Raw genomic sequence first — 23,250 nt, 5'->3', positions numbered from 1 at the left:
GAGGGTCATAACCAAGAAAAGACAGACTTGTGAGTTTATATTTAATAAATAAATTTTTATTGAAAAATATCCTCTCATTTATTCACAGTTTCAAGTCTGAAAAAGATAATACTATTCTTGATCAACTCCAACACAGCTGAAACCAGTCACTTTCCAAAACAAAATCCCCGAGGTGGCCGATACATTTGCAAGAGTCACATCAAAGCTTCAAAGGCACAACATTTTTGTGCAGGATCCTCACTGGAATAAAGTAGTGCATCCACATATCCCACAGAAATTTCCCTGGGCTGACATCAGCAGTTAAACTGTTCCAATGCAGCCTTGCTTACAAAATATATTTCATTAAATACCAAACCAGAGCAGCTGTGAGGTTACATTTTTATGCAAAACATGGATATCACTGCAAAGCCCATTCCTGTAAGAGAAAAATCATTAATTTCTCCATGGTGAAGAACAGTTACATTTATATCCACAACTCCAACTTGGCATTTCAAACAAAGAAACGCTGGGAGCCGAACGAGTTTTGTTGGGAAAAAAAGGAATCTGTGCTTTCCCAGGTGTCCAATGTAACAACGTGGTGATAACATCACCTCAATAAATACAGATATCCCATGGGAACACAGCCCAGTGATCCCATGCAGCAAGGCACTGGTTCTGCTGCTCTGCAGGGTTGCAGTCACTGGATCCCCCCGTTGCTGCCCTCAGAATTTGGAGCCAGCTGCTCCAGTAAATTCAGGATGAGATCCGTGCGTTCCAGCAGGGTCAGGCCCTTGTTGGCAGTCGCCCGCAGGAGCAGGGAATAAACCTGCTTGTTTGTCTTCAGAACCACTTCTTCTTCATTAATGCCCCTACAAAGGAAAGAAATCATACAAATTACCCAGCCACGATATTTTATTCTGCAAATTATCAAGACTGTTATTAAATAACAACATTGATGAGTATCCCTGTGGAACCACATGGCTGGGGTTGTGGAATCTCCTGTTTCCTCAGCCCTCCCATATCCTGCTGTTTCACAGAACTGCAGTTAGAGCCCGCTCTTTATACTGCAGGAAAGAGCATAAAATAGAAATAAATATTATAAATAAAATGTCCAGGCAGCAGTCAGGTTAATTGCAAGAACTTCAGGAATGACCGAGAAACGTTGAAGCAAATTAAATTCCTCACCCACTTGGCAGAAATCAGACAGGTTCATTTATTATACAGAGCAGGTAGTCAATAAAAAGCCACTGAAATGCAAAGTATTTCTGGGATAAGTTACAAGAATTCCCAGAACAAAGTATTACTTTCAATTACTTTTCCCCTCTGATTTGCACAGCCAAGTTCTGTTCTGCTCCTGCATTTCACTTTGAGAGGATAAAACTGGTTTCATCCAGTTTTACTGCCAGTCTGCAAGTTTTGCTATCAAACGTTAATTTTTCCACATGTTCTCCTGTCCTCTGCACTTGAGACCCTGAAGCAGCATCTGTGAGCTCCAATTTGCTCCCTTTTCAGGCCATTATTAAGGCATAAAACAGACCTTACCTTCTGCAAAGCAGAAGGGAAGGAAAGCACACAGGATGTACAGAAGGCACTAGAAAGGTTAAATGAAAGGCAGCTTTAAGCTTGGCCTCAAAGTTTCAAGAAGTTGAACACATTTTAACATTCAAACATGTTCCCTGTGTGGAACCTTCACTACAAAACCCCACTCAAGAGACAATGACAACCAAGTAAATATGGGGGGAAAAAACCCTACAAACCAAAGAATGAGGTTTCTGTTTCACTACACTTGCCCATGTTATGAGACCAGAGAATTAAAACCACTGTACTCAGTGAGCTGGGACATCTGCTCAGTGACACTCTGTGTTTCACATATTCAGATTGCCACCTTGTGGGAGCTTTTTTAGGAGGTGAAAGCACCTGACACTGCCTAAACCAAGCTAAGAACACACACAGGCTGTGTTCCCCTCATGTTTTCTGTTCACCACTCTCCCACCAGCAGCAGAATTAATTCATTTCACAGTTTAGTTTTAGCAAAACACCTCTTGCATCAGCAGCACTTCAATTCCAAAAACTACGAACTTCCAAGCCTAAAAGAATCCCCTAAAACTAATGCCCCTTTTCATAACTTAACTTTTATATAACATTAGAAACAGCTCCTGCTCCCTCTCTATTTCCAGCATGACTGATGTGCCCACATTTCTTCTCAAGTATTCTGCTTGCAAAACTACGCTGACATTTTATCATCAAGATAACTCCAGAGATCAGCAGCACACAGCAGGTGCTCTGTCCCACATGAAGCCCAGTCTCAGGATGAAGGACACCACATAATGCACCTCATTCCCTGGACAGAGTTTGATTAAAACAAAAGACGAGAAGTGTGCCAGCAAAATCACATCAGTTAAACTGCTTTGTCTGTGAATTTATACCTAGGAGAGGATTTATATCCTCTAAAGGATAAGTTAGATGTGAATCACTGATGCTTTACCACATTCTGTGATACCTGTTCTGTGCATTTCAGACCACATTTACAAGTTAGTGTTGTCCTATTTGAATACAGCCATTCAAGTCTGACTTTTTTGTCCTCACTCCTGGACTGATATGAGGAAAGAGGAGAGAAAAAGCTTTCTAGACACACTCAGTAAAGATATTTCTTGGCCATTCCCTCAGTTACACACAAACCCACAGAAAACATTCAATATTTAGATAAGGCATATCTCATCTCCTTCTCCATGCAGAAAGGTCATCTCCATAAAAGAATATATAATACACCTCCTTAAACTTTAAGAGTACACAGTTTGTAGGGATTTGTGGATGACAATCACACTGACACACATGTGCCAAGGTTCAACTTACCCAATCTTCTTTTTGGTTGAAGTTAACAATTTGATGGACTGGAGGAGAAGGAAGGACATTCTGGATTCAAAGATACTGAGCAGTTTCAAGACTTCTTCTTTGTTCAGGCCCACAGAGGAATCACTTGGTGACACACCCTCAGCAGGACTTTTGTCCTTGCTGATCTACAGGGAGAGAAACAACCAAAAACCATCTCACTGAACTCCACCATTTAGACACAGGTAAGGAGTCAGAAAACCCCATCTGCAGGTGAGCCAAGTGGTAAAATGTGAAAAATAGGGACTTAAATACTCCGTGTTTTGCCCAAAATTGCCAGGAAGGGATAAACACACATCAGCAATTACTGCAAGTAATTATTGACTGAGGCATCAATAATTAATTCACACTGGCTACAGACAGCCCTCCACATTTTAATAATTAAATATTAAATACACCACAGAGAAAGAACTCCCTTTTTTATTGGACATACATTTGGAAGTTCTTAGGTAAGGCTTTTAAGGGATAACATGGGCCCTTTAAGGGATAATAAGAGTTGCACAGAACCCCATTAACAGTCAGTCAGTTTTAATCCATCTCTGGATCACGTTCTAGAAGAATGTTGTTATCCACTTCCAGGCTAGGAGAGAACTGCAATAGATTCTAACTCTGTCCACACTGTTTGAGGTACCAGCTCTGTGGAAAAGTAACCCAGGAATATTTTAACTGCCAAGTGACCAGTTTTTTGCGAATGCAAGAGCCAGAAGGGAGCAGGTATCACACCACTTGAGGTTCCTTTACCTGTTCACTTTCTGCCACAAGCTCCTTCCTGATGAGCTGGAAAGCACCCTTGGTTTTGGTCATTATATCCAGGGCCCCAAACAAAGTCTTTAATTTCCCAGCACTGCTGTTCTGACCTAAAAAAAGTAAAAATTAAGGACAAATAGCTTATGTTACAGACTGTACTTTTTCTTCCATCTTCAAGAGTTCAGGAGAAAAGCACATACTGTCCTAGTCAGCTGAAAACCAGCAAGATAAAAATGCCTTGTTTCCTCTCTTGAGGAAAATTCTATTCTGAGCAGCAGATTACCCCTGCACTCATACACAATGTAGGTATTTAAAAATGAAACCAAGTAGGCAGTGGGAGTTTGGAAAGCTGTTGTAAGGCAGAGCTACACTTACTGGCCATCTGGAATTCTGCAAAGGCCACTCTTTCCAGCTGCACACGCAGGAACTCACAGGGTGCATCCTTCAGGAGCTGGAAGAGTCGCACTGCTTTGCTGTAGTGAAGATCAGCAAGGACACGGTGCTGCTTCCTCAGGTGTTCATCTCCAACCTGCACTCAGAGTAGGGCACAGAGTGAACCCCAGACAGTGAATCCCAGTGAATGCAGCCACTAAAAAGCTGTATTTGCAAACTGTTGTGAAATACCACACATTTCTTTGGTTAAATAACTGAAATAAATATATCCCAGCTAGAGGTAGAAGGATAAATATCAACCTCCACACACACTGGATGTGTTAAGGATGGAACTGATGCAGAAAACCAACCCAGTGTGTACCAATACCTGGTTCCTCAGGCAGCTGTGGTACATGGAAGCCAGCCTGTGGTGGATGGTGGCAGCCCTGTACTGGCACAAGGGCTGTCGTTCAGACACTGTATCAACATCACAATACTTCAAGGACTTCATCATGGCTTCGCTCACTTCCTTCTCTATCTACAAAGTAAATAAATAAAAAAGCCCAAATTTAAAAACAAACCTGGGAGAGGGACTTTTCATCAGGCCATGTAGTGATAGGACAAGGGGGAAAAGCCTTAAGCTGAAAATGGATAGATTTAGATGAGATATTGGGAAGAAATCGTTCCCTGTGAGCGGGGTGAGGCCCTGGCACAGGTTGCCCAGAGAAACTGTGGCTGCCCCATCCCTGGAAGTGTCCAAGGCCAGGTTGGATGGGGCTTGGAGCAACCTGGGATAGTGGAAGGTGTCCCTGCCTATGGCAGGAAACTGGAACAAGATGAGCTTCAAGATCCCTTCCAACCCTTACCATTCTGTAATTCCACAATTCCACTACCAATTTTGGTCCCTGTCCAGTTTTTCAGGAAGACAATTATACATTTTTCCCAGATGTGATGAATGCTCTCTGTTACCTGTTCCTGAGCCTTCCTCGATAATGGAGCATAGTCCTGCTGCAGAGTTGCCATAGTGAAGTAGGTGGTGGAGAGCTCCCAGTTCACGGAATCCCAAACAGCTGGATGCACATCTCTCTTACCCAGCGACCTTAATGCCTTCAGATAGTAGTCAATAGCCTACAGATGACAAAATCATGCACATACAGAGTTACTGTATTTCTAACAGAAATTAATTTCCCTTTACTCATCATCAAAGGATTCTCAAAATACCTATCTGGGTCTTCTTCAGTATTTTCTTTACATCCATTTGGTAATAACTTCAATCCTGATCATGCAATTCTCTCTCTCTTGTGTGTGGCACTACAGTACATTAAACATCTCAATGTCACAGCCCCAGAGCAGTGAAATCAAACCTCAGCAACAATACTGAAGCCTGCACAGCAAGGACTGGCATAGTATGAAAGCAGGATAGGTATTTCACCCAAACTTACACATGTTTACCAAGGTATTGCAAGTAAAAGGCATATTAGAGAGTCTGGGCCATGCTAAAACCAGGGTGATGTTACCTTATTGTAATAAAGGGCCTCTTCTGGGGAGAACTCCCTTTTGAAGTCCCCTTCAGCTGCACAGTGGGCCTGGGCACAGATCCTCATCAGCCTTCCTGTGTTGCACAGCAGCAGAGCAGCATTGGTGGCATCATCAATGGACTCAAAATTCTGAATTCCTTCTTCAAAGCAAGAGAAGCTTTTCTTCCAGAGCTGCTGCTCCGTGGTCGAGACGTTTTTACTCACTGGGGTGAAGGTACAAGGCTTAGAGACTCATTCTTGAAAGGTAACTGAACAAACATTTCCATCATGTTCCCTTTCTCATAAATGACCTTTTAGAATTTAAGGGTGGGAAACGATTCTGAAGACCCAATTCATGGAAAATACTCCTAAGATTTCCATATGCTTGAGGGTTTAATACCTGAAGTGCACTACTACACATACTGTACTTCCAAAAGAATTCCAATAACATTACACACAAAACACCAGGAAATCTACAGGATAAAGCAGATTTTGTTTCTGCAGTAACACTCAGGCTATTGGAGTTACTACTAAAAACTTAAAGCATAAAACAAATAAAATGTGACTTCTACACACAAGTAGAATTCAGTATTTTAAGCTTTGACTTTGGCTAAATAACACTTCTGCAAAGACCCAGAGATGATGACAAATTACAAGATTGAAAGTCCAACCCCAAATCCTTCAAATATTACTTGGACAAAGGTCACAGGAAACAGTTGGTATTTGGGAAACTTCAGCTCTTTACACTGAACCACCAGCACCTAGTTTGTTCTAGTTCATACAACTCTTACTTGTGGACAAGATATTACTGGGTTTGCATTCAAAAACAAAACCCCACTGAACACCTGACCCTACAAAGCAGCTTATGCAACTGCATTTCCTCAAAACAGCCCACCGAAAAATAAACCAGAAGGAAAGATTCCAAGGATTAACTTACCAAAAAGTTCACAGGCTAACTTTACTAAAGTTATTCTTATGTTTAATTTAAACTTCTGCTTGTTCATGCTGGGCTAAACCAAACATATCAAGAAGGCAATATGCCTTCCCTTTCATAACAGAGTTAAAAGTTTCCCTCATGCATTTTTGAGGGCATTCTAGGAATTTTTTTTAAAGGCATTTCTCCAAAGCTGTCTATTCCCTTACTCAATTAAGTACAGTGTACAAGTAATCTATTGTAGACAAATAATTAAAATGGATATTAAAGAACTACTAAGTTATTTAAATGTCATCTTTACAATCAGAAATACATGAGCTTTTTAATATTATTTGTGAACTTGATCACTGCTGTAGCTCCATGAAATAGTCAGAAATGGAAAAAAGGACACTTGCCCACTCTCTCTGTCTGCACTGCAGCAGCCTGGTTCATGTAGAACACTCCAATCTCATTCCTGATATTGCCCATCCTCTTTAGCACCTGGATGTGCTGCTCTGGGTTTTCCTTTTTTAAATTACTGAACAGTAAGATTTCATAAGCTGCTTCATAGCATTTGCAGCTGACAGAAAGCTGGTATTCCAAGTCTGTGGACAAATCCGTAGCCCAGGCAAACACTGGAAAACAAAATGCAAAGCCTGCATGTCAAACAGTATTTCCCAACATACTGAAATCTGGTAAATTTTACTTATTACTTAAAATAATTACTGTCTCTAGTAATTTTACAGCTTCAGGCTTGTCATCCAATATCTACACAAGTATGACAGGCTTGAAAAGCTTTCTCTGAAGAAAACAGAAGTGAAGTGCAATAAACCCTCAGCCAGAAATGCTCCTAGTGCAGGGTTTTGACAAACACAACAAAATTACTGATGTTTGTCACATATCCAAATTCTGGCAGTTGTGTCAGGTTCGTACCTTGGCACCTGGATTCTCTGTGAAGACTGTGCAAGATCTCCTGATCTTCTTTAGTCTGGTAATTATATTCTTCAAGATAAGCTGCTCTGTTGTTTGCATTCTGAGCCAGCATTAGCTGGATGTCTCCACAAAGGGTTAAACACTGGCACAGGAACATCAACACCTCTGGAAGCATGCTGCCACAGAGACAGCAGTAGGTATCTGTTGGGAAAAAAATCCAGGGATGAGGGAGGGGGGGAAGAAAAAAAAATTACACATCCCAAGGCTTGACACAGACTGACAGTATAACTGGGTTTTATGTGACCTGTCTGCAAACAGAGACTAAGTGTGACAACACAGGCTCTTCTCAGAACTAACCTATTTTAAACTCATAGTTGCTGATGGTTTAACAAGAGCACTCTGGTAATTACAAATGCTAATGGTCAGATTTGACTAAAGGAAAACTGACTTTCTACAGATTAACTCAAATGAGATACAGCTTGAAAAGTTACTTTCCAAAAGGTAGAGCTAAAAGTTGATTCTCAGGTCTTTAAGAGACTGAAAGCTGGAGAGTGCTCTGAGTTATCAATAAGCATGTTGATGCTTTGTGCTAAGATCAAGTGGCTTTGCTTTATAAGGCTCCTCTTGCCCCAAGCCCTACAAAAATGGAAGCCAAATAGCAGCACTGTAGCACTACTGGCATTTCCTAATTGTTACTCTCATTATGGCACTATTAGCCTGAACAGTCTGATTTAACTGCTTTCCTTTTTCTCAAAATTCAAGTAATACTTGAAGATGTATTTCATTTTAGAGGAGCATCCAATTCTGCTGATGAACAAGTCTGGTATTTCTCAGAGTCAAGAATGTATTTAAAAGACATGGGAACCAACAGGCATTTCCAGGGAAAACACACCAGCTTGTAGGGATAGCACTTAGATCAGAACACTGTCTTGGCCTTGGCACCAGGGCTGAGACCCCCAAACTCAAATGCTCTGAAGCTCCAAATCCACACTCAAGTTTCCCAGCCTGTCAAAATGGAAGCATCTTTCTATCAATCAGTGACTAAAGTTATCCTCACTACAGACTTCTGTCCTGAATAATGAGCCAGACACTTAGTTTAACTAAACACAAAGTTGTCAGACCTGTCACTGCACACCAGTGGGATAAATCATGCACAGCAATATATGATATTCTGAGAGGTGTCTACAGGCAGTGGCACAGGAGACAAATCCCTTCTAACAACTTACCATGGCACTGCAAAGCCAGCTTGATGTACCGGAGTGCTCTCCCATATTTCTGCAGAATCATGGCAGCATCAGACAGGACATAATAAGCTTTTGATGATTTCAGAATGAGCTGGAGTTTCATTTTGTACTGCCACGATCCAGGAATCATTCCTGACTGACTGGAATGCTTACCCTTCTGAAACGAGCCCACTGCAACAGGAACAGAAGCTGGTCAGTAAATCTCTCTGTAACACGTGCCAGACACTGGACACAACTTCATCAGCTCAGACAGAATGGAAATTGCCTTATTACAGCCCTGCACAAGCAGAGTTATGGCAGCCTGTCTGCCACTACATTTATCATCTGCAAAATGGACCCAATGCTTGGCACTCTTCCACGTACTCCTCCTGCTATCAGGATGCTGGAACACAGTGAGACAGTGACAGGGCAGCTCACCTCTGCCCTCAAACAGCTTGTGAAACACGGGTGCAGAGGCCAAGACTATTCCCTTAGGTAGCAGAAGAACAGAACAAGAAAGCCACAGGCAGAATTTGTCATGTTATCCAGCAAATCCTTAAGATAAATGTTCTGTTTCAGTCTTGGTGACAAAGCCTCCATTTGTGGGTTTAGCCTCCAGCACAGAAGGAACTGGATAACCTGGTCTTTCCCACAAGGAAAACCAATGACTTTCTCACACTCATTTCAAGATATCCTCTGTGTAAGACTATGATGTTTTTCTTTGATGCTGCAGCAGTTATGGAACCAGAAAGAACAGGCCACTGATTTAAGGCCTGTACCTACCAAAGGACAGAATTTTGCCCTGACAATATTTGCACACAGAAATGAGTCTCTTGCTTGCAGGTGGACCTGCAAGGCCTGACTTGTAAGCCCACTATCTTATAATAATATATAAGAAGTAAATACAGTAAGTAAAATTTTAAGCACTATTAGGACCAAAATAAATCTAACACAGTGACACCTCACACACACACACTGCACATACTCTATATACATACACTATTCTGAAATAGTTCAAATCAGAAATTCCAGAATTGAGAGCCCTTATCCTTTCTGTATGTATGTAAATATATACATGTGGCACAGAAACTACATAACTGGCCTCACAGAAAACAAACCCATGTACTGGAAAAGCAAAAGTCAACAAGTAGCAGTGCTGCTACTTCAGGGATGAACTCGAGCACAGATCCAGGAATCAAATCAAGTATTTTTTTGTGCAATATTTGCCTCCCACATCCCCCAGGAAGCACTTGGTTCTAAACTGAACAAGTGAATATGTGGGCACTCTCCCTGCCAGCTGGCAGGAGCTGCAGTGTGTCATCAGTTCCAAGCTGTGAAGGCAGAAGACAGAGCCTGGCTGCAGGAGAGCTGCCATCAGCACACTGCTCTTGCTGAGCTGACCTTGGTAAAGCTTCTCAGGAAATCTTGGTACAAAAACACAACTTTCTGATAGAGGCCTTAAATTCTGTGGTCATGCATCTGACAATAACTAAGAAAACGTGTGTATATCTCCAGGTCATTGTCATCCCAGAGACAATCAAAAAATTGGAAGAGAAACACGAGGACACAAAGTCATATCTCAAAACTGAACTGGCTTATTATTTAGAGATTTTCAAAGGGAGAAAGGGGGGAGAAAGGGAAGAATAAAGAATTGTAAAAACAGGCAAGACAAATTTCCTTCTGAGCTATGCTTACAGGGCTCCTTGGCCTGCAGAGAACTCTGCTACTGTCAGAAGAAAAGTCTTTCCTAGAACCTTTTATGTCAAGCCAGAGAAAAATAAAATAGACTATAGTCTGAAACTTCTGGAGTTTGGGTATTTAAGATAACAAAACATCTTTTATTTGCTGCTTCCTTTCACAACTGTAGAGGTAAAAGAAAGAAAACAAAATCCTAGTTAACGTTTTATATGCAATTCAGCAGCAAGCATAATGTAGGAGCAAATCCTGCCAGAAGGCAGAAGTTCTTCCAGGAAACATCCAAGTCACACACACAAAGAAATTAAGACTATTTTAAAAACAACCCGCAGAACTTAAGGTTCTCCACATACCAAAGCCCAAAATACCAAGCCCTTATGGAAGTCATCTGAAAGCCACATCTTAATAGGGTCCAGTAAAATTATGTGTTTACTCATAAAAGACTCTTTGATATGCAAAATATCCCAAATGAGCTTCTCTCTTCATATTTAAAAAGGAACAGACTGTTCTCCAATTTTAGGTGTTTGCTTTTCCTTAGGCAGTCGTGTAATTAGTGACTTAAGCACACTGCTTTGACAATCAAAATAAAGCAGCAGCAGTTTGTGTTGGCACTGGAAAGGTCTTATTTGCACAACAATACAACTTACTTTTGTCTAAAAATAAGGCCATCTGCTTCTCCAGACACTCAGGACCACCACTGGTGGATTCATCTTCATATTTCAAGGGGATTGGAGTGCTGGGGTCGGCTGCTGGAAGGTCACCCTCCTTTTTAACACTGCTGTCGACAGACTTCAAGCCCTGCAAAAGGAAGAAATAGTTTCACTCACCTTGAGAGCAATATTTAGCAAACATGGAGTAGATCAAGAGTTGGGTGGTGGGTGAGGGAGCATTGGGAAGCTGAGAGTGAACTCACCTCCAGGACGTGGTTGAGCACGAGCCGGCAGCGCTCCTCGGTGCCGTGGCAGACTGGGAATGCACAGCTGGGCTTCATGGGAGCAGCAGGGAAGGAAGAGAATGAGTGTTCACCATGGGAAATATGAAAATGACTGGCCAGAAGATGCAAATGAGAGGCAGCATTAAGGAAAAGCGTTAATGGGACACCTGAACTCTATGCTAAGAAGCATCACAGTATTTCTCTGCTTTGCTCGGTGAGCAGTTCATGTACCCGGGCCCCTTGGTCCCTCCTGGTAATTCCAAAGACAGTGGAAAGCAGGGATGACTCTATTCCATAACATCATTACAAAAGCATCCAGAGAGGGTCTGCATTGCAGACCCTGGAAGATAAGCAGGTTCAATACCAGACAGAAATCATTTATTCAGCCTACATGAAGTTGCACTTTTGTCACCTTTGAACAACTCAATGCCCTGGAGTTTTTTGGGGAAGTTTGTATTTTTGTTTTCTTCTGGGGTAAAGCAGAAAGGGAAACTCAAATGTTTCTGCACCTGCACAAGGTCCATCTGCACTGATGGACCTTGGAGTGTTCATAATTAAGACAGCAATAGCAGTTACAAATATTTTTAGGAAATCATCATCTTTGCTCCTCAGTACAGATGTTGGAAAAAAGGTTTCACTTTTCACCATTTAGAGCAATTTCATAATCACATCCCTACCTAGGGAAGGCAAGTAAAACATCAGAAGTAAAATGTTATGAACAGTTTCTTCACTGATCTTCCCAGATCCTTGTGTTCTTCTATTTTGTTACAATTATGTCCAGGAAGTGCAATGAAGGCAGCACTGTTACAATTCTGATTATTGGTTTATGAAGCACATATATCCCAAGGAACTTTCAGGAATACTTTGGATACCCATCCAGCTGTTTCCTTAGACACCATATGTATACATGTGCAGAGTAAAGTGTCAGCTCTATTTTAAAATTAACTATAACCAAAATTTCAAGGAAATCAAAATTGCTGTCTTCTGACCAGTTACCTCGGAAAGACAAATAAAAGCGGGAATTCAAGGACTAACTCTTTGAAAATGAAGTAGCTGATGCTCCTGGAGAAAAGATCACACATTATATGTGGGTCCAGAAAAAATTACTAAGATACCCAAGGAATTCACACAAACTCATGGTCATCTCAAAATGGCCAAGGGTGACAATTCTTTCTCTACTGCCAAGACAGGAATATGCAAAATTTTACCCTAAAGAACATATGGAAGATGGTAGGGAAAAATCTGCATTAAACTGTAAAATTCAAACACCTCAAATTTTATGAGCAGCTCATAAAAAGTTTCTTTTCCCCCCCTTCAGTCACCCTGAAGACAGAACTAACAGGTAACTGAATTTCACTGCCCAAGTTTGTCACAGGAACTGAATCTTCCCAGAAAACACCTAAAACCCCCCCAGTGTCACTCACACGTATTCGATGCACAGACTTGTACTTTTCTGGCACTGACAACTCTCCAACAGATTTGATTATTGCCACTGCTTTATTGTCATCTGGGGGGTCAGAACTGTTACTGTAGGAGCCATTTTCATCACTGTCTGGCATTTCTTCCTCTTCCTCGCTGTAACTCTCATCAGAATTTCCATTTATAGGGAAGTCTGTACTGTCTTCTTTTTTAGGTTCATCCAACTGAAAAAGCTCTGATAACATGTAGTTTGCTGAAGCAATAATCTTTTTAAAGCAGAGAAAAAAAAATAAGTCATTTTCAAGGTATACTTTTCTTCTGAGAGATAAGAACAATATAAATTATCTTAGAATAAGGAGGACAGAGCACATGCAAACAGGTGCTTAATAACCTGTAAACAGAGCCTGATCAAGTTCCCTGAGAGGGTAAAAGATCCAAGCCTAATCAAGTTTAGAAGAGAATAAAAAAATCAACTGGTAAAGAATGAGTATTGCCTGTTCTAAGAGCTTGTAGATAACAGGAGACAGCACAAGGATCTTATGCAAGCAAAAAAAAAACCTGCAGATTCTACTGGGATTTTGAGGACTTTTCACAGCTTTAGAAGGAATCTACGAAATTCTTAATAGTTTACAAGAGAAGGTGTAGAACATATTAACTAATCAACTTTAAATACAATTCAGGTTTTTCACATCACATTTTTGGGATTAATTTTCAGTGGAAAACAGCTTAAATCTAAATCATTTATAGACTGTCTAACCCAACCCACTTGCTGCAAGCAGGCTGTCCAGTTGGGATGGAGATTATAACCTCTCTGGTTGACCTGTCTCAATTTTCAGCCACCTTCAGAGCAAAAATGTTCTTATATTCACATTTTACACTGTCTATCCAAGATCTGCTCCCAGAAGGCTCCTTGGGAACAAGAGTAAAAGAGCAAATGTAATGACAAGTTCCTTTTTAGAGAAGGACAGGAAACTCGTGCAGCAATGAGGGTCACCAAAGGCAACTAATTAAAGAAAATAGCGTGGGAATTCTTTAAACACAAAATCAATTTTTAAGGATTATAAATAAATTTAAAATCTCTCCCTTGAAAGGAGGAAGAAGCACACACCAGGTGCATTACAATGACAGCATTTCTATTTACTTACACAAAAGTACAAGAAAACACAGAATTCTTACTTGAGGGTGCCTGCCATTGTCCAATAACTTCAGACAATTCAGGAGCAATGTTCTGATAGTGCCATAGTGTTTCTTGTTCTGGTTTTTCTTCAGCATCATATTGCAAGCAACTCTGAAAGAAAGTTGAACAAAACAGTAAAATCCCTGGATAATTTCTTTGTGCTTAGAAGAAAAAGAAGCTTCAAACAATTCTACTGCCAATGTAGATCTGCCAAACTTCAGGATGGGTCTACAACTTTCTTACATGGAGGAATGCTGAAAAGGAGAAAGTCTGTTTTGATTTAGTAGGACCAAAGTTCACCAGGTTTACGTGTGTGATTGTCATTTGATCATGACTTTTGGTCTGTATTCTTAATACAACTGCACCAAGAACTAAGTATTAGGACAAAAATTATGAAAAACTCACTTGTACAGAAGAATTGCCACTGGCATTGTAAAAGGGTTTTGGTATTTGTCTTCTGTCTCTTCACAAAGTGTGGTGAGGTCATAGAGCTTTACTATGTCACTCCCACTTGCTGCAAAATAAAATTTTTCATTAATCAATGTGACTTTACCATAAATCTTTTCAAATTAATCTAAACATCCTTACCTTTAAACAACCAATAAGTATGTCCTTCTTTGGTGCAATTTGATTTCAGAAAAGACAAGATATTTTGAGCAATATCTTTTATCACTTTGGTTGAAAAATTTGAGTTTTCCAAATTGGGAATATCTTCAGTCTTGATCATTTCATATTTCTGCAAAGAATGTATGTTAAAACTCAAGATTAGGAGGGTTTTCTGCCACCTACACCTCCAAAATTCATATATCAGTGTCTCCATCAACAGCTAAAAGAAACAAAGGCTACAATTATGGTAAACTGAGTTAATTTCTATGATTTTAAGTAAAAACATCTTGACTAAACTACTCAATAAAAGCTTTCAGAAGAATCCACTTTGTGACAAACATGGTAAATGGAGAAAAAAAGATGTCTTGGCAAGATTTTAAGATGTAAGATGATTTCTGCTGTTGCATTTTTTATTTTTGCCTTCACTTATATATCAGGGGAAGAAGAAATCTTGCATGCATGAAAGGGAGGGGAAAAAAGAACACTATTTTTAGATGACTGCTGCAAGCTGTCTAGAGGCCTCTCATTCTGCAGCACAGGATTTTTGTAATCTTTTTCGTCAGAACAGTAGAGAGAGATCTGCTACAACTGAAGCCATTTCAAAAACTAGAGAACAGATTATTCTATTGCCCCCTAATGCAAAGGGCCAGACTTACCTGAACAATTCCATTCACATGAAAGCACATCACGAGCTCTGGGACGTTGCATATTAAGTTGTCCAACCAGTAGTCAATTCCTGTTAGCACATTTATTGGCTTGTTGTTATCCCTGAAACCAAATATTTCTAGTGTTATTTAAGTATTTATTTACTGCTGAGAGTACATTAGGGATGTTTACTAATGGGATTTAGATTTAAGTTACCTGAGAGCGGATGGATACTAAAACAATTATTTGTGAAATGTTTTAACAATGAGCTGTATCAAAACAGATTTACTTATCTCTCCAATGGAATATGCTCACATTCCATCAGCAGTTTGCAATTTTTCCCCACACTGAAACTTGAACAAGTTTCAGATGTCACATTATTACCAACATATGTACTTAACAAGGTCTAAAGGAATAGCAGTATTAGCTGCAACTAATTGTAGCACAAATCATCTCCCAGACCTTCCTCGCGGAGCAAGGTGCTATTAATTCCTAGATGTGTCTTAAAAAGATGACAAATACACCAAGTGAGTTTCAAGTTTTTGCTCATTCTTTGCCTGTGTAGAGGCAGGAACAGAAAGACTAGTAATCAAGTGATCAACATCAAAGTGTGACTGGAATACCTCTGTTTTACTGCTTAATAATATTTTAAGTACTTATGCCCAACTTACTTATTAAAATTCAGAGTTCCAGTAGGAGAAATTACTGCTTTCTTTAAGAAAAGCAGCAAAAACCACAGAGAGATAAATAGGAAGCAAAGCAACAAATCAGTCAAGGCTATTTCCCGAAGTTCCAAGCTCACCTGAGACGCAGGCTCACAGCAGGGTATCTCCCACCTCCAAATATTGGCATGTTTGATCCCACCAACATGTGGATATCTTCAAAGGTCCACAAGATATTACGGACAAAGTCGTTTTTAAGTCCCTTCATTAAGAGAAAAAAGATTTGGTCTATAAATCACTGGCATCAGACTTGGTCTCTGTGACATTCTGTGGAATTATGAGACAGCAAGAAGCCAAAGCAGCAACTAAAAGACAGCACGTGATGAACTAGGCTACGCATTCACGGGAACTGAAAAGACTCGGGGTGCAGATGCCACAAAAGCTACTTCTACAGGGGACTGAGGTTCTCTCTGGGTTCCAATTTAGACCAGATTTGAAGTGTGTGATGTTCAGACTGGGGGTTCAGATCTCACAGATATCATACCTGACTGTTTTCCCCGTCATTGAACAAAGGAGTCAGGTTTTGTTCTTTGGGGGCTGAGGCCACGTGCCCCACTATATATGAGGGTTCAAGAGGCACATTTCCCTGTGGAAAGCACAAGGATAAGGAGTGATTCTGCTGCTGAGGTCAAGTTAGGCCATTCAAAGAGAATATGAACAACAAAAGCACATAAGGGAAAAACCTTTACCTCTAACATCTTTAAATAAGTATGTATTAAACTACCACAAGCCTCTAGTCAGTGACTAGAATGCTTCTTTTCTGTACTTGATTTATACACTCAGAGGCTCTGGAAAGAAATCAGAAAGTGTTCCTAGGAACTCCTGATTAACCCAGGGGCAGCACCAGATTATCAGTCTCCAGAAGCAAAACCTCTTTCCTGCTGTTTTATTTATAAATTAAAGAAAATCACAGTGTGCTGCTCCACAGCTTCTTTATGATAAACAGTCTGCTGATTGGGCAATAGCTGCTCAAGAGGGTGGAAGAGAGAAGTAGTCCTTTTTCTAGCAGCTTTTAAGTACTGAAATATTTCTCCTCTTTGGAATATTGCTGCAGCACAACACATGCAGTTACATTTTTATGGATAATGAAGGTTAGAAATTCCCTAAGCTGGCTGACCAAGACACTGAGTTGGTAATACTGTGCAAGCACAACTAGAGCATCATTATTCTATTAATGCAGAATGAATACAACAGATATTTCAACCTTTCCAAAATTGAATCAATTCCTGGTTTATATTACTCAAAACCCCACAGGAATTAACAGTTTTCATAAATAAGTTTAGCCACAGATGGAAACCCTGACTTAGGGCCTGATAATAATCAGTTTGTTGCATAATTACTATAAACATATCCCTTTTCATTTGTGTAATCTCATAGTAAGTATTTGTAAATGTTGCTTAACTGTTTTGCAAACGTTTTCATAGATGTTCATTTTCCTCTTCCCCTAGTAAATTAAAGGCCACAAAAGACTGATTTTAATGGCAGATTTAAAAAGAAAGGCCAGAACCTTAAGCTTCCACACACACTTTTTGAACATCATTTTAGATAAGGTCATTGATGACTCCTCCTAGCCAAATGCTTTATTTCTGAGCAATGCTGGAATAAATAACATTTAACATTACAGCCACAGTACAAAGTAATTTCTGAAATTTGGAGCTCTGAAACACTGGCATAAGCTAAACTGCACCTCCTGCCAAGATCTCCTCATGCCTTAGTTCAGCTCTTTCAGCATTTCAGCATCTGTGTCTCTACAAACACTGAGGTGCCACATAAAACATTCTACACACCAACCTGGTTGGAGGCACCTGGATCTTCAGATAACGAGGAAGGCATTTCAAAAGGAGCTGGCCAGGAGGCCCTTCCTGCTTCATCACTCTCACCTGCAACAGGACCCTCCTGGTGCTGTTTGGAAGTGGAAGGAACAGGCTGAGCAGCTCCATCACCATTAATGCTGACAAAGAAACATTGAAAAGTTCAGTTGACAATATGCAAACAGATCCATTTTAGAGTTATGTTTGATGCACTGTTCTCAACAAATGACTTGGCTAATATGCAGTTAATTAAGTCAGGCTGTTTATTTTATGCTTTAATACTTCAATTTTAAAGTAAAATACTTCAATTTCTGGTAAAACATTCACATGTTATTTCCTGATCTCGTCCCTCAATTTCCTCTGTGTAAGGCTAAGTCAGTAAATAAGACAGACCACAATGGAATTTTAACATTTACTTCAGGACCAGAAATGAGGCAAAAGTAAGTGGTGCAGAATTCAAGATTCATGCAGACAGAAGGTTACCTGTAATACAAAAATTTAGAAAGTATAGCCTTCTGGTACCAATGTTCTTTACTCTTCTTTTTTCTTTGCCACTTCTGATCAATCAGCCTTTGATAAAATTCTTTCAGCCACGTCCAGTCCCCTGTCTAAGCAGTATCAGAAATATGAAATCAAGATCAAAAAGCAAAGTAAACAAAGTGTCTTATAAACTTGCAAATACTCATCCAAAACAAGAAAAGAAATCCAGAAAATAACTTCACAGCTGAAGTCCTGAATTGGTCATTATTGAAAATTTATCTTCTAGAACAGTTCTTACTGAAAATTTGACTTCATTAGAAAAGTCAGAAACATAAGAGGTGACACAGTAACAAATATTTATTAAAAATGAAATTAATCAAACAGTTTAGCAATACTGAAGTAATTACAGGAAAGTGGGACATGGAATTTTAGTCCTACAATACCCTAAATACAGGACATCAGACGTGGTCCATGGCTAAACTGATTGCTGCAGAACAAAGCACCTCTGGCACTCACATATGATCCTCGGGAACTTCCATACATATTTCCTTGCTGGCTACTCTATTCCTGAAATAACGCATTTTGATGCCACACTTAACAAAAGCCAACTGGTTCACCTGAGAGGATCTCATGAAGAGCTCCTGAATATCCAGCTCATCCAAGAGAAGCGTCCTCCCGATGCGATGCACGGCCATGCTCACGTGGGACTTGCTGTAAGGGATCTTCAGGAGCTTTTTAATGTTCTGGCAGGAGAAAAGTGAAAAGAGACAATATTCAATGTAATTATACTGCACTGTAAGACAATTCTTAGCAAACTAAGGCTCCATCAGCGCTGACTTGGGAAGACAAACACCATCACTCCAAACATCCTCCCTTTATTGTTCTTCCCCCCAGCCCCCTTTGGTCATTTGGGGTCACTTGTCCTGGCCATGATTCCTCTCAATTTTCCAGGCACCCCCATCCCCTCACTAGTGTGGCAGCAGAAGCAGGAAAGGCCTTGACTCTGTGTAAGCCCTGCTCAGCAGTAACAAAAATATCTCTGTATTATCAGCCCTGCGTTCAGCACAAATCCAAAGCAATCCCAGACCAGCCACCAGGAAGAAAATTCCCCCAGCCAAAACCAGCACACACGCTCAGGAAAATAAAACCTTACAGTGACAGTGATTTTAAACCATTCCTCAAGAAAATACATTTGTAGAGGTCAGAGAACACAAATGACAGTGAGAGAGAGACCAAGCAGTCAGTAAACACTACACACACGATTTAAACATGTTCTGTCTTTTGATAATCATGACCAGCTATCAACAAAACATTACAAAACAAATGCAAGTGGATGGTTTGGGTTTTAAAGCTTTATCTTCACCACAGGAATAGCAACACTTTGTCAGGTGTCCAGAGGAATCTGGAGAGAGATGTAAGTCTGAATACAAATCTGCCAAATCTTAACACAGTAAATGAGTGTGTATGTTCCTTCTGAACAGCCTCATCTGAATTCTGCAGGTATTTCCACCACCAAAAAGCTGACACAAATCAGAGGAAAGAAGCAGCAAGTTGGAGGGCAGCTCTCTCTTCTAGATATGAATAGAAAAAGAAATCAACTTCAGAGTAATAATTTACATCAGAATAATTAATTTCAAACACTCAAGAGTGATGTGCTACATTCACTAAACTGCATATTTTAGCTGGAGATTATTTGTAGAAACCCACAGAAAATATGATTTTCTCTCTGCATCTCTTACTCAGTGATCACAACTCCCTTACATGGCAGGGCAGAAGTTTGGGAATCTGTGTTTCACTGGGGGATCTTTGCTTTTCCTCAAAGGACACAAAGATGCCAGAAAGCCGTGACAGTATATTAAAATAAAGTTTATGCAATATAAGAGTTTGAATGACAGAACTTAAAAAGTTGTACATACCTCTGAATCAGACACCACATCTACATCATTTCCAACTGAGTCAATGAAGTCATAAGCCATCCCAAAGCTATTTAAAAAAATATGACAAGTTAACACAGGTGCAGCGTGACATTAGAGACCTGGGTTTAAGTCTTATTAAATCTTTGAAAGGTTTTTTCATCAAAAAAAATTAGTCCAGCTAAACATCACCAAGTGTAATGAGACTTAAAATTAATGAACAAAATAATTTCATTTTCATACTCTACAAGTTTTTCAAAGATACCTTTGAAAGTGCTTAGATCTGATTTCAAGACATTCTAAAATACTTGAAGTTTTGTTGAATTCAAGAAAAAATTGAAGCTATGGGAAATCAGCGAAATTGAGTTATTTCTTTAACACTAAAAACAAGAACAGTTTTTCAAAGAGTTTCTCTCTAAGGCATTAAGCCTGTTAAATACTTTAATTTTAGTAACTGTCATCTAATTTTACCTCTTATTTTTCAAAACTGCCCTGCATGTTGTAACAGACACATCCCTGTATATTCCTCCACCCTCATTAAGGCCTCTCTAAATTACAAGCTACTTAAGTTAGAATATTTCAATGTACAGATCATTCTTTAAAATTAAGCCAGGTATTACTATAACCCCAAAAATACATGATGTGCAAGTGTCCAAAGTTATACTTGTGCTATCAGCTTTTTAATACTGACACTAGAGAGAGATTCAACTGCCAGACTCTATTTGATAAATAAACATAATATTAAAAATAAACAGGAAAAAAATCATAAAGCCCTGAAATACATGTTATCCTGCTCAAAAAAGTACAGCTCCTAAAAGAGATTATGAGGATTTAAACACAGACCTTCCACAAACTGTTTAATTTCACTGACTGGTTGACTTGGTGTGAATTTGCTTGTTCAGCACAGGATTTGAGCCTCCTCTTTATAAACACTCTGAACTTAAGTCACTCAACTGTTTAACAAACATTCACAGTGAAAGGTAACACTGCTTTTTGGGTTTGCCCCTTATTTCACCTCCTCTGTTCACTCCTGATATAACCAGGAAATTCCATTTGCCATTAGTTTGTCAGATCCAGTTTGTAAAGATCCAGAAGAGCTATAAATTGGCTCTTGGCTTCCAAGGGGAAGCATATTTGTTCCATTTTCACCTGTTATCACAGGCAGGCTGGCTGACTGAACCAATGCAGTTTAATTTTGGCCAACCAGTGAAGAATATAAAATCAGCTTGACTGTCTCAGGCAAGGTGTCAACATGCACTTGAACAAAACAATCATCCACAGCATTACCAGCATCATTAATCATTTACAAAGGAGACAAGATGAGAGCATAAAGGTAAGAACTCAAGATGAAAAAGTAGAGGGAGAATGGTTAAGACAAAGCAATAGCTTGTTGCTACGGTAAAGTCTGTACTTCACCCTTTAGGTGACACAGATTCCAAGTTCACTATTAGAATTCTTCATAAAGGCCTGGAAAAAAATAATTACCTTGAGAAGGGTTTACTTTTTTTGCTGTTGCCCAGAATGGTTGTCCCTGCTGGCCCCAGCTTGGCACTCTCACGTAACCAGTTGGCCGGGGGGAGCTTCAAGTCTGTTTTCTCCTGGAGCCGAGCAAAGGCTGCCTGTGGTGGGGCAGAGGAGTATTTCACCACTGCACTGCTCTTCACTTCATTGCCTCCAAGGAACAGCACCGACCCCTGGTTTGCAAAGAGAAATTGGCCTTTTATTTTTAAAATGTTGGCAATTAAAACTATCAGGCTTGCTCTCTAATCAGGTGTTTTTAATGGTAAGTGACCAAACCCCAGTCCTGTATTCACTTACCTCTTTCTCCTGCATGTGCTCGTATTTCAGTTATCCTGATCCCAACACTTGTGTCAAACACAAGCTCCACTTCGTGAGTTGTCACAGAATCATTAAGGTTGGAAAAGACCTCCAAGGTCATCAAGTCCAACTTATGCCCAATTCCCACCTTGTTCCCCAGCCCAAAGCACTGAGTGCCATGGCCAGTCCTTCCTTGGACACCTCCAGGGATGGGGACTCCATCACCTCCTTGGGTAGCCCTTTCCAATGCCTGAACACCCTTTCCAGGAAGAAATTCCTCCTGATGTCCAACCTGACCCTCCCCTGGCCCAGCTTGAGGCCGTTTCCTCTTGTCCCTTGTTCCCTGGGAGCAGAGCCTGAATTCCACCTCCCCTGGGCTCCCCCTTCCTGTCAGGGAGTCGCAGAGCCAGAAGGTCCCCCCTGAGCCTCCTTTTCTCCAGGCTGAGCCCTCTCAGCTCCCTCAGCTGCTCCTGGTGCTCCAGCCCCTTCCCCAGCTCCCTTCCCTTCCCTCTACACACTCCAGCCCCTCAATGTCCTACTTGACATGAGGGGCCCAAAACTGTCCCCAGGATGTGAGGTTTGACCTCAGCAGTGCCCAGCACAGGGGGAATAATCACTGTCCTGGTCCTGCTGGACACACCGTGGCTGATCCAAGCCAGGTGCCACTGGCCTTCTGGGCCACCTGGGCACAGTCATGGGGCTGAAGTGCCATTTAGGTCAGCTCCCTATGGAACATGAAATCACTCAGAAAGGCCAAAATTAAAACATAACTCCCACTGAAGTCTGAGAAAGTAAGTGCTGACTAACACCAAGTGTTCACTAACACCAACATTAAAGCTAAACACTTCAAGTAATAACAAATAAATAACCCTCATGGCTGCCTGTTTCTTGCTAAATACAGCAAAACACGCGGCTGTCACACGCGTGTGAGAAGCTCTGGAGTGACACACGTTAAGGGAAAAGCAGCTCCACAGGACACCATTTACGTAAATGCGATGCACTCTGGAACAACAGCAGCAACACCGCTCACAATTAGCGCTTAATCATAATTAGCGAGCTGCCTACCGCACTCCGGCCCTGACAGCGGCATTCCAGACTGGAAAGAGGATCAAAGCCACCACTTAAATTAGAGCACCACTAGGGGATGTGTTCGCAACCACGGTTCGTAACCCCCCCTCAGCGCCGCTCCCTCACGGCCCCTCCTCTACCGCCCGTACCTGCTTGGGCTCCTCGACGTCCCCCCTGAGCGGGGCAGCGGCGCCCGCGCCGCAGGGCTCCTCCATCGCCCGGGGCTGGAGCGGGAACAGAGCCGGGAACGGGGAACAGGGAGCGGGAGCTGAGGCGCTTCCCGGAGGCGGCCGGCCGGGAACAGCGGCCTCTCGCGAGACTCCGCGAGAAGGCGCGGGGAAGGCGGGCTCTGGGGCGGCGCCGTGAGGGGCGGGGGCCACAGTGCGGTT

General features: G+C 41.0%; 1 protein-coding gene across 4 annotated transcripts; it reads right to left on the bottom strand.

Moving 5' to 3' along the window:
- Positions 1–152: 152 nt before the first annotated feature.
- EDRF1 (erythroid differentiation regulatory factor 1) lies at positions 153–23,183 on the bottom strand. Of its 4 annotated transcripts, none has more exons than XM_017809189.1 (25): positions 23,011–23,183; positions 21,461–21,669; positions 19,979–20,045; positions 18,680–18,805; positions 18,066–18,190; positions 17,563–17,722; positions 16,256–16,357; positions 15,852–15,973; positions 15,061–15,172; positions 14,387–14,534; positions 14,204–14,312; positions 13,798–13,909; positions 12,627–12,887; positions 11,182–11,253; positions 10,916–11,066; positions 8,577–8,765; positions 7,351–7,551; positions 6,834–7,052; positions 5,505–5,728; positions 4,957–5,115; positions 4,376–4,525; positions 3,991–4,144; positions 3,610–3,725; positions 2,833–2,996; positions 153–848 (listed from the first exon to the last, which is right to left on the bottom strand). In XM_017809189.1, the coding sequence occupies exons 1-25, from the start codon at positions 23,074–23,076 to the stop codon at positions 677–679; spliced, it is 3,690 nt and encodes a 1,229-aa protein (XP_017664678.1). In that variant the 5' UTR covers positions 23,077–23,183; the 3' UTR covers positions 153–676. The 4 variants fall into 4 exon arrangements, with proteins under 4 accessions (XP_017664678.1, XP_017664680.1, XP_017664679.1 ...); XM_017809191.1 differs by having other exon boundaries at positions 21,461–21,594; XM_017809190.1 differs by lacking the exon at positions 23,011–23,183 and adding an exon at positions 21,794–21,827.
- Positions 23,184–23,250: the final 67 nt, after the last annotated feature.

The sequence above is a fragment of the Lepidothrix coronata genome, unplaced genomic scaffold (genome assembly GCF_001604755.1).
Source record: "Lepidothrix coronata isolate B3197 unplaced genomic scaffold, Lepidothrix_coronata-1.0 Scaffold25, whole genome shotgun sequence".
Lineage (NCBI taxonomy): Eukaryota > Metazoa > Chordata > Aves > Passeriformes > Pipridae > Lepidothrix > Lepidothrix coronata.
Note: the sequence above shows the minus strand (reverse complement) of the source record. Positions and strands in the feature narration are given on the sequence as shown.